The sequence below is a fragment of the Apiospora marii genome (genome assembly GCF_038362585.1).
Source record: "Apiospora marii strain CBS 49790 chromosome Unknown utg000003l_segment0_segment0, whole genome shotgun sequence".
NCBI classification, from domain to species: Eukaryota; Fungi; Ascomycota; class Sordariomycetes; order Amphisphaeriales; family Apiosporaceae; genus Apiospora; species Apiospora marii.
In genome coordinates this window covers 5,761,455-5,777,657 of record NW_027117374.1, presented here as the reverse complement: position 1 = coordinate 5,777,657, position 16,203 = coordinate 5,761,455, and the positions used below count along the sequence as shown (strand labels likewise).

The following is a 16,203-nucleotide window of genomic DNA, read 5'->3' as shown; positions in this document are numbered from 1 at the left end:
AAGACCAACAAGCAGGATGACTAAAACGAATACCTTCTAACAATAGGCTCCTAATTCAATGAGTAAGTTGCTTACCGAACCTCACTGCTTGGAATCGCAATTTGACAGACGCTAGTGACGTGTATCAGGATGGCTCGGCTGGGTCCGGCGGATACTATCCACAAGATATTAGGATTGACTAGGCATGACTTAGGTGTTCTAGAGCTAATGTTCACTATGGAGGATGGTCATGTCAAGGAAAGCTATTTGATTTGCCTTACCGGCGTTTATGTTAATATTATTATATCACCGGCATCTCTAGGGGCGACTCGTAAACGAACACTGTGACAGAGATGACTGCAGGGTCGTGGGACTGCCGAAATAATAGACGATAAGGAATCCAAAAGCTCATTGGCATACCTCAACCGTGATATGTTATTATTATGCCAATACCCGATTGGTGTTGTTCATAGATATATAAACTTGACAAGAACCTCAAGCTTGCAAACTATAGGATCGAGTCTAAATATACCAGTGTCCATAATGGTATCTTACCTTGCTTGATGAGATGTCATAGGCCACAGATGGATGTTTTACCCCTGCTTGGACCTGAGCTAATCTGGCCTATCTGGAGATAGGGAACACACCAGCCGAGCTAGAGACCGAGCTTCGATTCCGAGATTGTGGGAAATTCCCCGTCCAGGGCTTATGTGAAGCCATGGAGTAAAGGATATGAATAAGCTAATTCTCGACTCGACATTGCCATCATTCACTCCAGCATGATCAAGCTATTGAGCAGTGTCGGAAGTGCTCTATATAAGTGCCTGGGAAATCATCACCACCATTACGAGTAACTGGACTTACCATCAACATCACATGTACCGAAATGTTTCGGCAGTTACTGGGTACAATTATATGCTCACCTTCTCGGCTCCTCCAATGCATTTTGGTAGGTGTTGTCGGTAATATGTGACCCCGATCATTGTAGCCAGTTGTGCAATGACTTACGTGATTGGTATATAGACTGTATTTTGAAGAAAGATTGAGATCTGCTGGAACCCAGACTCTTTGCAACATGCTTGCATGCGTTTACTGGAGCTATTTGTGATGGCAAGACGACGGTTTGTTAAAAGGTGTGGCTTAGCCGGCCCATCCCAATGCAGTTGGTCTTAGCCTTAACTAGGATTACGGCCCCTAACCCAAGCAGTTAATCAAGGACAACCCTGCCTCTTTCGTTAGCTACAGCCAACCGCGAGAGGGTATTTATGAGTGGGAGAAGGGTAACCGACAGTAACCAATTCTTTAAATCTTCCATCGCCGCACTTCGAAATCCACTTCTCAGCTCCCATCTTGTCAACTGCCAATTGCCAATGATACCACGCCATGGCTTCCCTTTTCCGCTCCAAGCGCCCAGCTCCGACCCCGCACCCCCAATCCCAATCCCCGCTCTTCGCCAAGCTGCCCCCGGAGCTGCGCGAGGCCATCTTCCGCCTCGTCGTCGTCGCAAGCCCGCCCAAGCTGACCCTCCGCGCTTGCGACTCCCCGCTCAAACTGGACCTCGTTACGCACGGCGTCGGGGGACCCCAGATCCTCACCTTCCGCGCCGCCCGCGTCCTGAGCCTGCTGCGTTCCTGCCGGCGCGCCCGCGATGAGGGGCTGCCCCTGCTGTACGCCACCAACACCTTCTGCGTGGGCGAGAGGGCCGCCGTCCGGCTACTGGCCGCGAGCGTCGGCGCACAGTGGCTGCGGCGGCTGGACTTCGGCTGGTCCCTGGCGGATCCGAGAGACGTTCTGATGTTCCGCCGCAGGCCGGAGACGACGATGGTGCGCGCTGGGCGATCGTGGTGGTGGCGACGACGACAGGGCTTTGATTACGACGACAAGGACTTCGTGGCCGACGGGATGAGCGGCGCATGGGGCCCGGCCTGGGCGGCGTTGCGCCAGTTGCCGAGCCTTCGGTGGTTGAAGGTGGTGCTGAGCGTGCCGATCTGCTGGCAAGAACGGTGGCGCGAGCAGGAAGAGCAGTTGCTGGAGCCGCTGGTGGGACTGCTGCCCGAGGGCGCCTGGGGGCAATTGACGCTGTCTTGGGAGCGGGTCTCGGCTCGAGGTGCCGAGGACATGTTGCCGGAATGGGAGATAAGGCGAGGGTATCTGGAGCGGGACGTCGTTGTTATCCATGCAAGACCGCGTGAGAGGTCTACGACAACTAGCTGAAATCGGGACTTTCAAAATGGTTTGTTATCACATACAGCATCCGAACTGACGAACACATCATTTACAACAGGTTCGAAGAAGGTTCATTCATACTTCGCCGGAAAGGCCAACATGGACATGGAAATGAATAGCCCAGTTCCATTCTCAGATTTCCTGTGAGCTGAATGAAAAAGTATAAATAACCAGGTCGGTATGCTCATACTTTCGTAGAGTAGAGGAGGTCAGGCGAAATTAGGCTTGTATAACTTCAACGGCGCGGACCGAACCTGAGCCCACCCATCTCCTGGAAGCATCAGCGAGGGCCTCATTCCCGAAGCTACCGTTCTCAGCTCTGGGCCTTCCCTCATTGAACCAGTAGAGAGCCGATCCAGATAGCGCATAGGAATCGGTGTTGAGCTGACCGCGGCCATCCGCAGCCAAGCGCTTGCAGTTCTTCCATCCGCAGCCGCCGAAACAGCCTACGCCATCTTTTTCCCCGGTGACCGTGTCAAGACCGGCGACAGGGGCACCTTCAACCACCAGTTCCTCTACGAAAACCTTCAGGCGCTGCAGTACAACATCTACTGGAAGGACGGCTGCGAGCTGGCCAGCGGCTGGACCGAGATCTTCGCCGCCAACCCGCTCAACAAGGAGAAGCCCTCGGCCACCGAGTGCCAGTAGACCTTCATTGGCCGCTGACAGGGCTGCAACAAAAACGACGTGGGCGGTAGCCTCCACGCCGGGTGTTTGCTGTTTGAGTTGAAGGCGCAGAAGCCGTAGTAGGCTTCAGTTGTAGAAGTATAATATAGCACTAGCTGTTATTGTGTGTTTATTGTTCTATTTACTATCCGTCTAAGTCAAATTATGTCCTCAATCAGTTGAAATCTCAATGATGACTAGTTATGTCTTTGGGTCTTCATCTTCTGGTCCCCTTGACGGAGGAGCTTGTCCCATGCTATGTCTATTCCAAACACCACCCCGAGCGCCGCCGGAGGATAGATAGATTGTCAATATGTACAAATACTGTGGAGGCATTCGAGAGGAAACGAGACGTACTCAAACGAACCCTTTGAATCTGTTCTGTAATAGGTGTTTGATGATATCTGATGGGCACCCGACCTTGAAGTACAGTGAAGTGAATAAAATTGATTATGAGATATTGGCCATGATCGATTTTCAATCACGTGCTTGGTTCTTGGAGGTGTTTCATAGTTGAAAGTTCTTCTCAGCGATGTGTCGTAAACTCGCACCAAAGCAGACTTAGTCTAGGTGTGAATACATGGAGAAACTAGATCAGAGGCCTTCATGCCATCAACGAGAGATTCGAATAAGTTGGAATCCTAAACCTGACATTCTCTTTTCGACAGTGTATCAAGTAAACGATCCTGCAAAAGGTATTCCGCGTTATGGCACTTCAATGCCAAGTGCAAGTCTCAGGAACCGATGGCTGAAACCCCCAGAAGTGAATGTGTTGGAAGTCAGCGTATTACAGACCAGTACCACTTGGTACGCGAAAACGCATTAGGGTCGCAAGTAATCAAGAGAAAGCCAAGATCTCAGACAATGGGGTTTAAACTGAGTGCTCTTTCACAAAGCACTCTTTGGTCGGAATAGCTTCTGACAAACGTGGTCATCATAGATCGGACAGTAACGACTTTCATAAACACGAGACCTTGCTATGCTCTGATGCAGAATGGATGAGGGGTAAAGCAAAAAGATACGAACATGCAGCAGGAGAATTGCCCAATTTATACGACGTGAGCCTCACAAGAAGCCGAGAAACCAACATTCGTGAGAACTCAACTTGCCATAAAGTTCCACTCGGCTTCGGTGCGACGCAAAGTCAGCTTACGACAGAGAGTATGGCGCCATCCAAGGTTCAAGGCAACCTTGAGCTTGTCCCCTGGTGGCAGCAGTTGGCCCAATATGCCGGCTTGAACATTCAGCGTATCAAATACCCCTGTCTCGTATTCAAGCTTTGGCTTTCCAGCCACATGAGCTCAGCGTTTGGGATCACTACATGGACCGCCATCGAATGCCTTCTCCGCCGCCTCCATGGCCACCTCAAATATCCTCTCCAAGACTGCCCCATCCTCCACCCCGATCGAGCATCGCACAATGGCCTCGTCCAGCCCGAACTGCGCCGCCCACTCCTTCTTCCGTGGGAACACAGTCTGCACATACGGTTGCACAAGCGTCATCTCGGCGCCCAGAGACGAGCCCTTGCAGACGTCCAACGCGTCGAAGAAGGCGCGCGCCACGCCCACGGACGCGAATCCCAGCGTGAATAGACCGCCGTAGCCCGGGACGAAGCCGTCGCCGCCGCTCTCGTCGTCTCGCGGCCTCTCGACCGGGCGCATGCGGGCTTGGTAGTTCGGGTCGTCGCGCGGGTAATAAATGCGCTGGAGCGCCCGGCCGGGACCCGCTAGCGGTGTCAACAGCTCGACGAGGCGGGCCGCGTTGGCGTTCATCGCGGCGATGCGGGGCAAGTAGTCCCGGCTGTTCAGCTCTATCTGCCGGGCGTCGCGGTGGTAGAGGAGCGAGCTGTCGAAGTAGCCGGCGTTCTCCTCGGAGGCGAAGAGTCGGCGGAGCTGGGCCTGGTGGCGGGTTTGCAGTCGGTTCAGTACGATGCTGCCCCCCATGGCGTCGGCGCGGCCGTTGAAGCTCTTGCTTAGCGAGGTCACGATGATGTCGGCGACGTCTACGACGTTGACGTTGGCCGCCGTTCCGATGGTGTCGTCGACGATGACTAGGAACCCGTACTCGTCGGCTAAGGCACGGATGCGGTCCAGGTCGGGGGTGTGGACCAGGGGGTTGGACGTGCATTCACACCAGACGTACTGGATGGTACGACTGTGAACCCCCTTTTCTTCTTGTAGATGGGCCTCTAGTTGGTCAAGTTCGTCGGCTGTGCCGTGTCCGTAGAAGAAATGATCTTTGGCGAATAACTCCTGCACACGGAGCGTGCTGTCGTAGGGGAAGCCAAAGACGACGGCTTTGGTTCCACCCCACAACCTTAGTATCTTTGTCAGACTATATATAGCTGCCATGCCTGTGGGATAGAGGTGTACGACATCGAACACTGCTCCGTCGTCTTCTAACAGGACTGGCGGCATTGGGACGCCTCTATGCAAGAATGTGGCAATGCGGCGTTGAAGTACACGGTGAGACGACGAGACTGATAGATTCCTGTCATACATGCGATGCTCTGTTGTCTTGGTTTCTATTCCTCGAAGTATATCTTCTGCCAGTCGTGACGACATGCCGGTGCCCGAAATGCGCCAAAATCGACGTGCGGTGTCGTGATACTCCTCGGGGTAAAACACGGCATACAGATCCATCGTTTCGAATCTCGACGCTTCTTCACCGTCTGGACGAGGGTCTACCCTTCGAGGGATGGAGAAGTCGAATCGCCGGATCGTCACTTCATTATCGTGGGACCCGGTGCTGCGCGCAATGTACTCCTGGCAATCCGCCGCGTAGGTGATGGAGGGAAATACCAGGCATCCTACCCCGCGGGAGACTTTTTCGACGCCAGTCTGTATTACGGGATGTTGCTCTTGGAGCATTTCGATGCAGAGCTTGGTGACTGCCACGACATCTTTGTGAATGACGAACCGGGGGTAGCCCCCTTTTAACATGCCCATGATCCATGGTTCCTTGGCGGCGAACGCAACGATATCGTCCCAGTGGGGAAGCGAGACCGAGATTGCGTGCCGCGTATTAGGGATTTGTTCGCCCAGAGGCTTGGTGAAGCCAGTTTGGTCTTGCATTCTGACCCGCCAACGTCGTGTCGATACGAATCGCAAAGCTTTAAGGGGTATACGGGTTTTGAGAATAGTTGGAGATGCGGTCTTGTTAGCTAGTAAGAAGTGCGTCTTTATGGTAAGTAAAAAGAATTTGCTGTGGCCGGGTAGTTATTACTTTTATACTGGTTTCGGTTGCCGTGGGCATTCAAAGTTGAATACAGGCATTCTATATCTCTGTCGATCTATTCAATGCCACACAATCGTGGGGTCACAAACACTTCAGTCATATGCTTGTTTCTTTGCCTATTGCACTTCCATCCATCTTAGAGCGCTGACCTAAGCATAGTCAGCCAGTGTTCAATCAAGAATCTACACAGCTCCCATGTCAGCCTTTGGCATGGTGAGTTTTCCCGTGACCAGTGATGTAAAAGAGCAATACAAATCAGGAAGATATGAACAGAAGTTGCATATTGCAAGACAGCGATACTGGAATTGAGCGTCAAGATATGCACGCTACACCAATACCAGATGTGCGTTTGATACCATCAACCGACTTGAACTCGGATAGCACGACCTGAAGCACAACCAATGAAGATTGTAGTCTCTCTACTAGTCCAGGCTATGGATCGGAATCTCCGACGAAAATGAGGCTTTTTCTCATCAGCCGTGTTAGTAGGTCGGTATTCTGGAGGAAGCCAGATGACTTTCTCCGAACCACTCGTGATCCACTCTTCATCCGCGTCAAGGCTGACCCCATCAAAGATCGGCTCCGAGATGGTAGCTTTCTGAAGAGCAGACGTGATGTCGTACCTGTGGAATTCGAGCGCCATCGGGCTCCAGAGATTCCACGCGTAGTCTTCAACTTCATCCGATACTGAAGCGACAAGTTCGTTGTGAAAGAAGCGCATCTCCCTGACCAATCCTTTGCTATGGTGTATCGTCTGCAGATGTGCACCTGTGTTTGCTTCCCAGAGTCGGATTGTCTTGCTTGTCGATGCCGACGCTATCGTTTTCCCGTCGGGTGAGAACCTGATCTTTCTGATGATACCGTCAGGGATGGGGAGTGTGTACAGGTGCGAGTATGTTGTCGTGTTCCATACACAGATGAACCTTCGTCGTGATACTGCCGCTACAAGCCGGCAATCTGGTGAGAAGAGCAAGTCTGTATAATCGTTCTTGGGGCTGAAGAGTTCCTTCGAGCACCCGCAGCGTGTGGTTACGTCCCCAAGTTCGATTATATATCGGTCGTGTGAATCCCGCTTTACTGTTGCTAGCAGCCGGTTATTGGGTGAGAAGGCAGCAGCTGAAACAGAGCCGTTTGCTCCATTCCTAACCATATCGTGAAATTTCCAATGTTGCGCACCCGTCGCCTTATCCCAGCAGCCCATACCACGATCCTGGCCTATGAGCGCGATAAGCTTACTATCGGGTGAGAATAGAAGCTTGGATTGAACATGAGAGCTCGAAACGCGAATTACGTGCCGACTTAGACCTGTTTCCATGTCCCATAGCCGAATTGTTTCGTCTTCTGACCACGACGCCAATGACTGGCTATCATGTGAGAAGACAATTGCACCGATAAGGCCGCCATGGTCCTCAAGCGTATACAAACAGACACCTGTCATCGCTTCATAAACCTTGAGAGTGTCGGAGACCCCGGACGCGACCAGCTGGCCGTCGGGTGAATAAGCGACCGCCCGGACTAAGCCGTTGTCATCGTCGAACGTCTGCTTGTTTGTGCCGTTCTCCACGTCCCAGATCCATGTCGAATCGCCCCATCGCGAATCGTGGAACGATGCAAGTTGCTTGCTGTCGGGTGAGAAAGTGACCTGTAAAACGTCGTAGTTATCGTCTCCGTCCATCCTCCGGCTTGACCACGTTGAGGTGTCCCACAGACGGACTGTTTTGTCCCGCGACGCTGCTGCTACAAGCTGGCCATCAGGCGACAAAACCATTGCGCGAACGGACTCATGCTGATCGCGATTCTTCTCAGGCGTGACTTGTCTATTCTCCAAGAGCTGTATCGTCGTGTCGCGGTTCGACACTGTTATTGCCAGATCCTGGCTGTCTGGAGAAAAGGCGATCGTACGAATTTTAGGGCCGTCATGTACTAATGTACTTTGTTGTGTCCCAGTCGCTGTATCCCAGATCTTGACGGTCCGTGATGATGCCGATGTTAAGAGCTGGCCGTTTGGTGAGAAAGCAACCGCAATAACTGCGTTGCCGTGGCCGTCGATCTTGGACTTTTGCGTACCATCCCCTGTGTTCCATAGTCGCACTGTGTGGTCATCTGATCCCGACGCTATAAAATTGCCATCAGGTGAGAATGCAATTGAACGGATAGGAGCATGGTGACCTGTGAGTACGTATTGGTGCCTGCCAGTTGCGATGTTCGCCAGCTGGATCGTGACACCGAAACCGATTGATGCAAGCCGCATATCGGGAGAGAAGGCGATGGCATCGAACCCATCGATGAGAAATGTTTCCCTCCGCTCTGTGCCCGTATTCAAGTTCCAGACTTGAATTGATTCCTCTGAGGCCGAGGCAAGCCACTCGCTATCTAGCGAAAAGGCAACCACCCCCACCCAGGCGCTATCGCTCTCAAGTGTTTTCAAGGGAGCTCCAGTTGGCACATTCCAGATTCTGATTGTCTTGCTCCATGATCCTGATGCCAGTATCTGGCCGTCGGGGGAAAAGGCAACTGCGTTCACAGGGCTACCGTGACCCTCGAGTGTTTGTAGATGGGTGCCCGTGATTGCATCCCATAGCCGGACCGTATCATCACGCGATCCTGACGCGAGAAGCCGTCCATCCGGCGAAAAGGCAATCGCGGTGATATTGTTTGTATGACCCTCAAGCGTCTGGCGGTGGGCGTCCCAATCTGGCTTCACACCTTGAATGTCGCATAGACTAGGCAGTCGTTGGTCCCAAAACCTTTGCCGCACTTTGCTTGCAACAGGAGCGAATAACAGCAACGACCCATAGATCTGAAGAGGTACACGTTCGATGATTGAGCCGAAGCTTGAAATAACCCTGTTGGCGTCTTTCACAAAATCAATGAATTCCGAGGGCACGTTGTCATGTTGCTGTAAAAGTAAGTCTAAGCACGAGATGTTGTGGAGGGACAGCACACAAACCTGCGTGAAATTCAGAAGCCCCCTCATCACATTCGCTCCTTCTCGGAGATTTCCGAGAAGGCACATGGCTTCTAGCCAGTGAAGAAGATGTTCGTAAAGAAAGTTGGAGATTTCCTTGTTGAACGGCTCCTCACTGCGTTGCAAATGGTCAACCCAGTGACGGCAAGCATATTGGAGTTCCGATGGAATGCAGCGATTGATGGTAGCCTTTTCGACATCGTTTTGAGCAGCGTCTAGCTTTCGGATATCACAGATGTCTTGTTTCAATCCTGTCGCCATGCGCTGTATGCATCTCTTCGCAAGCAAAGTTTGAATCTCTGCGGCGTCCACTCTGTACAATCCCGTGTTTGACACGTCTGAACTTAGAAGATAGTCGCTAAAAGACTTGTGTAGTAGCCTTGTGGGCCTGTCGCTCTCACCGGGGACATCCAATACTGCGTGGAACTCACGAAGCCACCATTTGACTCTGGTCATGCCAAGAAGTGCAGCGAGTGACGATGCAGGAAGCGGAGTTGCTAGTAGAACAAGCGCTCCCAGAAACTGTAGCCTTTGAAGAAGTTCAACTTCGTCGCTGCCACGGAATGCCTGGTTGAGAATAGGGTCATATATCTGTTGGATCTGGGATGCGCTTGCTTCGCGCTGCTCGAGCCACAGCCTCAACTGTTCCACTGGATCTTTCGGGTGTTGTTCATCAAATACAAAACGACAAAACGTTGCAGCGTAGATGAAGAGCGGCTCGGGGTTCGTAGCCATCTGAACCAAGCGGTCGAAGTCCTCGGCAGCGGGCCAGGGATCATCTTCGACCAAGCCGTTACTTTTGAGATGCGAAAATCGCGCCTCCAATACTTTTCGGATGTCCTCTTTTGTATCCTCAGCGAACTCCTGGCGTAGGTCAAGCCTGCGTGCAAAGTGTTTCCTTAGCAGGCGGTCGAAGACGGAGACGATACTAGGGTCAGATCTGCTGGTGAACAGCACACGCAATCGCGCCCAGGTGACATTGCAAAGCTTTGACAACAGGCCAACGATCTTTTGCAAGTGGTCAGGGCGCTCGCACTCGTCCAAAGCGTCAATGATGACTACTTTTGATCCCGGGTGTGTGTCGGAAGAGGGTAGATCCATCTGGGGAAAGAGCTTGTCGAATTGGGCTTCAAGACTCAATTTGGCCACTGAATCATTTTCAAGACCGTGTAAAGATCTCTGGAGATAGCTTTGCAAAGCGGGTATTGCCTCGGCCAACTGGGCGGCAAGGGTAGTAAAAAAGCGACTGGTGTCGTTGCGCCCCTGCTCTCCTCTCTTGAAGAAGTAACCAGCAGCTAGCCGACCTTCCTCTTGGAAGTTATGGGCAACGGTGCGCGCAATAGTTGACTTGCCGGTTCCTGCGGGCCCGACAAGCCAGAAGAAACTCTCCCCGATCTTTTCATCCGCCCACTGAGCGATTGTCTCCTGAATGCATACTCGAGTGCCAGCCTCGCATTTTGGGCTGTCTTGCACGTCAGCACTGTTGTATTGTGCTTCGGGGACGGTGGGAAGGTTTATGGGGTGGTTCTCGAGTATTGCACTGGTTCGTTGTTAGTCCAGATCCATAATAGGTCGTAAGAGGAAGACACATACTTTGTACGCCTTTGCTCCGCCACCATATCCTCCGCAGTTAATAGCAAGGAATGCAACGTCCGTTGCATTTTGCTGTGCTGTTCTTTTGCCCCATCCCATATATTTTCTAGAGTGCTCCGAGAGCTGAGGGTGTTGATGCGAATTGATTCGCTGTACACGTCCTTCTCCAAATCCTTGATCTTCAGAAGCATTGCTTTCCAATCATCATGACTGATCAAGTCCCGACCCAGAGTGGCAAGCCACTTCCGGTAAAGTCTCAGAACGGTCTTGAGCTGAAACTCGAGAATGCACTGGTAGAGCTCCACAATACGACATTCGAATTCCGCTTTCAAACCTGGCTTCTCGAGCTTTTCCGGCAACAGCAGACTCTCAAGTTCGATGTAGTAGCGGATCCGGGAAGTGACATATGTCAAGCCTTCGCTGTTGGCCGCCGCCGCCGCCTCTGGCTTCGTCAACACGGGCAGGAGGATGCAGACACCGGCCCAGGCGATGGCAGCCTCGGGGGACGCTTTGACGGCCTCGTCAACTAGGCCTTTAAACATTTGGATGAGCTTGATAGCTTGGGTTGCCTGATCCCTCACGACGAAGACGTGTCCGGATATGGTGTACTTCGTCTGGTTTTCATCCATCCGGCGCAAGCCTTGGTCGGTAATCTTCTCAAGCTGGGCCCGCCGGTCGTCGGGGTTGGTATCAATTCGATTTTCGGTATTTTCCAAGTCTGCATTGGAGCTACTGTGCGGCTCCAGTTCCCTGGAGAGCAGTCTCTCGTATTGATCCACCAACTGGGCGTCCTGCACTCGGAGAGCTTCATAAGCACGGGTCCATAGCCATGTCTTGGCTCCCAATGGTGACAGTGTGGCTTGGGGGTGCGGTGGGCCAGCAGACAGTGTCGGGCCTGGAGCTGAGACGAAGGTACCGGAAGATGGGGGTTCCAGTCCTGAACCAGGCTGCGGCAGTCGTGGATCGACGGAAGGGAGCGGGCCCGGGGAGGTGGTTGGAAGCGGGGAAAGACTGCCACTGTCGGGTGGCACAGGAGCCTGCGCGGAACCACTACCATTGTCTGGGTAGGGGTCCACGTTGCGTCTACCATGGCGGCGTGGGATAAGGTGTTTTAGGGCCTTGCGAAACCCCATGGCGTTGACAATCTTTGAAAGGTTGACAACGTTAGAATGTTTCGAATTCTATATATGCGCTGTTTCTGCGCAGGCTCTGCAAGCGCGAACTGCAAAGTTGACAGAGCTGTTGCAAGTGGGAGGCACAGCAGCGCCTATCAACTCGCATACGGTCCACATCGCCGCAGCTGCATTAACCCCGTTCTGGCCGCGGGCTCGTAGTCACGGGCCATGTCCTGCAAGTCAGAAAAGTTTTATAGAAAAAAAAAAAAAAAAAAAAACAGCGACTGGAGACATCACGATCGTACAACGTTTTGTGTTGAATGGGCTTCAGTGCAATCATACCCAGGTATAATTAGTCTCTCTTCATCATGCTCCTATTTATTGCGGCAGGGATCACCAGCTCCTTTCCAACGATAAGCTGGTGATCCGTGCGTACCCGCACGTGACTCTCCTTGCAGTGCCGGTAGCCCTTGAACTGGCGATACCAACATTCTCGCACGTAACCCACAGGCCACTCTATCCAGGGATGGATTTCACACGGCAGGAAAAAAAAAGGGCCATTTGCATTAAATAATCCGAGGCCACCAACACGAGGAATACGTGCACGGAACGTAGCTCCAATAAGATCGCGCGTGTGCTCTTGATAAGGTGCCATGTCGCCCTCACCCACGTCTGGATTCCTCTCCGGTCTGTATCACACCATCTTCTCGCGCCAAACATCTGTCAAAATTTACTCTCTGATTCTCAGGCACCATGGACCCTTGTCTTCGGTCTAAAAGCATGTCTAGGCTATTTCCATCCTGTTTGACAAGGAAGAGATTCCCAAAGCTGCCAGTCCTTCACACATCTGCGTCAAGATCAACTCAGATGACCTGCGAACCCAGAACTTGGGTGTTGGCACAACAACAGTGTCGAACCTTCCAGCTTATTTCAAAGAAGTACGGCCCACGTAAAGGCGAACAGCATCCTGCATTAGAATCAATGCCCTACTCCAGCCGAGAACAAACCCCAGACGGTGATTGTCGGAAGATCGATGCCCCAATGACAGATGAGAATTGCATATACCGATACAAGCCAATCATGACGTGCGCAGAGGACTTGGCTGTATGGCAAAACGAAATGAAGTATTTCGCAGATGTCGATACTGGGTTATCGGACACCGACGTCAGAGATCCTGCTTGGGGGTTTGTGGTGCGTGAGACATAACAACCTGCCTATCCTCATGCGGATGGTCTTGCTAACAAGAGAGCAAACATCATAGATATACCGCTGTGCTGAAGGCCATAATGCAGCATGGAACCGTGCTGTACAAGGTCTTCAGGATAGCATGCAGGAATCCCTCGAGTACTACAAGCGACAAGATCTTTTGCCGTCTCACGACCTTCGCGCAATTGACGACCCAGCACTTTAGTAAGTGTTTTAATCTTACAATAGTCTCCATCTCTAGAGATTTCTTGTCTCACTGGTGCTAATGGTCAACTTCCTTATTAGCCGGGCAACTCATCGCCAAGTGCGAGAGCACTTCCTGTCCTGGGGTCTCAACGACCTGAAGACAAAGCTGCATACCGACATCGACCCCTACGAAAAGTATATGTCCACGGGGTATTATAGTCCTGAGTACCACCGACCCCGTTACCGGTACTGTCTGGTCGTCGACGACCTGTGCCTGGAGTCTTTCGATCAGGTCAAGGATGAATACGACAGATTGTTCCCTGCCGTGAAGCTGCTTAGCCTGCAGTGGTGGGGTCCGACTATCGATGAGGAAGAAGTCGTGGACGGCGAGGTGGGTCCCGAATCACATCCTACCGACGAAGATGTCGAATGGTGGTTTCACCAAGACGTCGGGTGGATGTACATGAGCGTTTGTGACTACGCGGAGCGCTACACGCAGTTGAGCCCGGGCGGGATGTGGCATCGCATGTATACTCGGCCGCCGTATCTCGACAGTCTTAGGGATAGGGATGAGGAGTTCATGGGATGGTGGAGACCACCGAATAAGTCCAGAAGAAACAGGCGCAGATGGGGATTCTCCTCGCGGGTATCAAACAAACCCTCACGTTAGCAATCGATTTAGGGGAATGTTTCGAACATGATGACGTACATTTCTTACATGTATTCAAAACCCCGGGGCTGGTTGTAAGCCTGCATCGTGTTATCATCAAATTGAAGGCATGCACCAGTGTGGCCCAACACATTGATGTGAGGATGAACCAGCTTGAACCATGATATGATGTGAAAAGGAAGTTGCGAATGGAAGGGAAGATGCTATCGGTTGGTTCCTTCCCCTTAAGTATCCCAAATAGTCACATGCTCATGTTAATGCATTTGAATGGTCGCTTCCTCGATGCAATAATCTTTCTACATAAACGCTCCATCAAGAGTTCTCCTATGAGGCCAAACTGCTCGCAACACTTTCCTGTCTGCTCAACATTCTCGTCGCTCAATCCAACATTCCACATACCAAGATACACGTCCGGAACAACGACACTACATCACCAACCCGTCTCTCAATTTCTCGATCCATCAATCACTCACAATGCTGAACCTCATTCTCGTTCTCTTTGCAGTTCTTGCTGCTGCCGTTCCGGGCATGCAGTTGACTACGGCTCCCCCTGCTGATGCTACCGTCTCCAAGATGATCTGGCGCGGACAGATCGAGGAGGGCGGCCCTGAGATGAACTTCAACGGCACCATCCAGGTAACAACTACCCCATGAACAATTGACCTTGTCGATTACTGTCCTATCCAGCTGACGTTGTGCTTTGCAGGAGGTCGTCGCCCAGATCAAGCAGATCAAGCCAGACTTCTCCCTCAATCGCACCAGTTCCGCTTCCGATCATCTGTCCGGCAAAAATGTATGTCCATTCTTGTGATGCAGCTAGTTGTATCACTATATTATTCCATCACGGCCATTAATCACACTTGCAGGATGGCCACGAGGTTGATTGCTGGACCGGTGGAAGCGGAACCGCCGACGTCAACTACATCAACGACGGCATCGACTACCTGCACGGGATTTCCGGCAACTGTGGAGTCAGCGCAGGAAATGCGGGCACTTGCGCACGCATCAGCTGCTCTTACAACTCGGGCATCTGGCTGTGCTCCAATGACGGGTACGTTCTCTTCTGTCGAACACGCTTATACAAGCAAGGGTTCTTGTCGGTTCAATCCTGATACTAACTGATGATTTCCTCTTGTAGGCAGGAGGTCCTCTGGTCATGCCATGCTTTGGGCGACATTGCCCAGAATGACTGCTTCTCATGCCAGGGCGGGGATGGCAACAATGCCTGGTGCCAGGGCCGGGAGAAGTGGGATGCGAACAACTTCCACGTTGATGTTGGCTCAGACAAATGCTGATGGAATCGCTGGAGTGAATTGATGGATGGAACGAGTGCTGTAATTCGGACGACATCTGTCTTGCATTTTCGGCCGGGAAGAAAAGTAGCTATACCAGGAGACTCTCAATCAGCAAACTATCGCGATTAAACCGTGTTCAATTGAAACAAATTCTTGGAACGAACTACAATGGTAGACGGCTCTATGTCTCTTTGAATTTCTGATCTCAGCTGGGTCCTGGCTGCATTTGGTGCAAGTGCTATGCGACCACATGGCCTAAAAAGTCCAGGCCGGCGCATGCTAGCTGCTAGCATCAGTTCCCCGCAAAGTTGGCACGAACAACTTGGCAGCACGCCCTCAGCGCTGGTCATCCCCCACCAGGAAGAGCCCGAAAAGGAAGAGCCGCATCCACTATCTACCCCCACCCACAATGATTGCCCCCCCAAGCACTGACCCGAGCACCAAGGCCGAAATAAGCAACTGCCAAATAAGTAAAATTGCTTAAGTCACTAGAGCCTAGGCAGACGATGCTGCCGAGGCCCGGGGAATTCCTTGCTTGAGAATCTCTGTTGCACCACCCCTAGAATCATTCTTCGTAGCATCTGAATTTGCCTCATTGCTTGTGCATTTTGACCGCAACTAGAGGATCCAGTGAGATATTTATTTCGGCGAGACCTGACTGGAATGAAAGCGTGCCGACTTTGCAGGTTTCCGGCAACTGAGCGGGTGTGGCTAGTAAAACCTTGAAAGTCGGGGCTGGTGGTAGCTTCCGAACTCTCCTCAGCTATTCCTCCCAGGTCCAACCCAGTCGAGCGTGACGGACATGCCCTCACCGTCGGGGGGTATCCGACTTTTTTCTCTTCTACTCTCTGAGCCGCGGCGAAATCGTCCACCGACAGTACGATCGATAGCCGTGTATGAAGCACTAACAACCTCTTGCTAGCATCGGCTGAGCTCGTCCGCCAGCTTGGCGTTTCTACGCGGGCCATCGTCCTTGCAATTTGCAACACTTACCGACCCTCACTCCCGACCCAGCGAACCTCCCAATTCCACTCCTCTGTCACTTTCGGTCGGTACGCACCA

General features: G+C 52.1%; 5 protein-coding genes across 5 annotated transcripts; 3 read left to right on the top strand and 2 right to left on the bottom strand.

The window, feature by feature from the left end:
• Positions 1-1,362: 1,362 nt before the first annotated feature.
• PG985_005370 (uncharacterized protein) lies at positions 1,363-2,853 on the top strand (the record flags this gene model as incomplete). Its single annotated transcript, XM_066825139.1, has 2 exons — positions 1,363-2,126; positions 2,610-2,853. The coding sequence occupies 2 exons, from the start codon at positions 1,363-1,365 to the stop codon at positions 2,851-2,853; spliced, it is 1,008 nt and encodes a 335-aa protein (XP_066688299.1).
• Positions 2,854-4,172: 1,319 nt separating this feature from the next.
• On the bottom strand, positions 4,173-5,945 carry PG985_005369 (PLP-dependent transferase; the record flags this gene model as incomplete). Its single annotated transcript, XM_066825138.1, has 1 exon — positions 4,173-5,945. The coding sequence occupies one exon, from the start codon at positions 5,943-5,945 to the stop codon at positions 4,173-4,175; it is 1,773 nt and encodes a 590-aa protein (XP_066688298.1).
• Positions 5,946-6,466: 521 nt separating this feature from the next.
• PG985_005368 (uncharacterized protein) lies at positions 6,467-11,802 on the bottom strand (the record flags this gene model as incomplete). Its single annotated transcript, XM_066825137.1, has 3 exons — positions 6,467-9,007; positions 9,059-10,616; positions 10,670-11,802. 3 exons carry the CDS (start codon positions 11,800-11,802, stop codon positions 6,467-6,469), a joined length of 5,232 nt encoding a protein of 1,743 aa, XP_066688297.1.
• A 1,062-nt stretch (positions 11,803-12,864) lies between these two features.
• On the top strand, positions 12,865-13,846 carry PG985_005367 (uncharacterized protein; the record flags this gene model as incomplete). The annotated part of the gene is made up of 3 exons (XM_066825136.1): positions 12,865-12,975; positions 13,046-13,194; positions 13,276-13,846. 3 exons carry the CDS (start codon positions 12,865-12,867, stop codon positions 13,844-13,846), a joined length of 831 nt encoding a protein of 276 aa, XP_066688296.1.
• A 474-nt stretch (positions 13,847-14,320) lies between these two features.
• PG985_005366 (uncharacterized protein) lies at positions 14,321-15,141 on the top strand (the record flags this gene model as incomplete). Its single annotated transcript, XM_066825135.1, has 4 exons — positions 14,321-14,482; positions 14,553-14,639; positions 14,713-14,897; positions 14,985-15,141. 4 exons carry the CDS (start codon positions 14,321-14,323, stop codon positions 15,139-15,141), a joined length of 591 nt encoding a protein of 196 aa, XP_066688295.1.
• Positions 15,142-16,203: the final 1,062 nt, after the last annotated feature.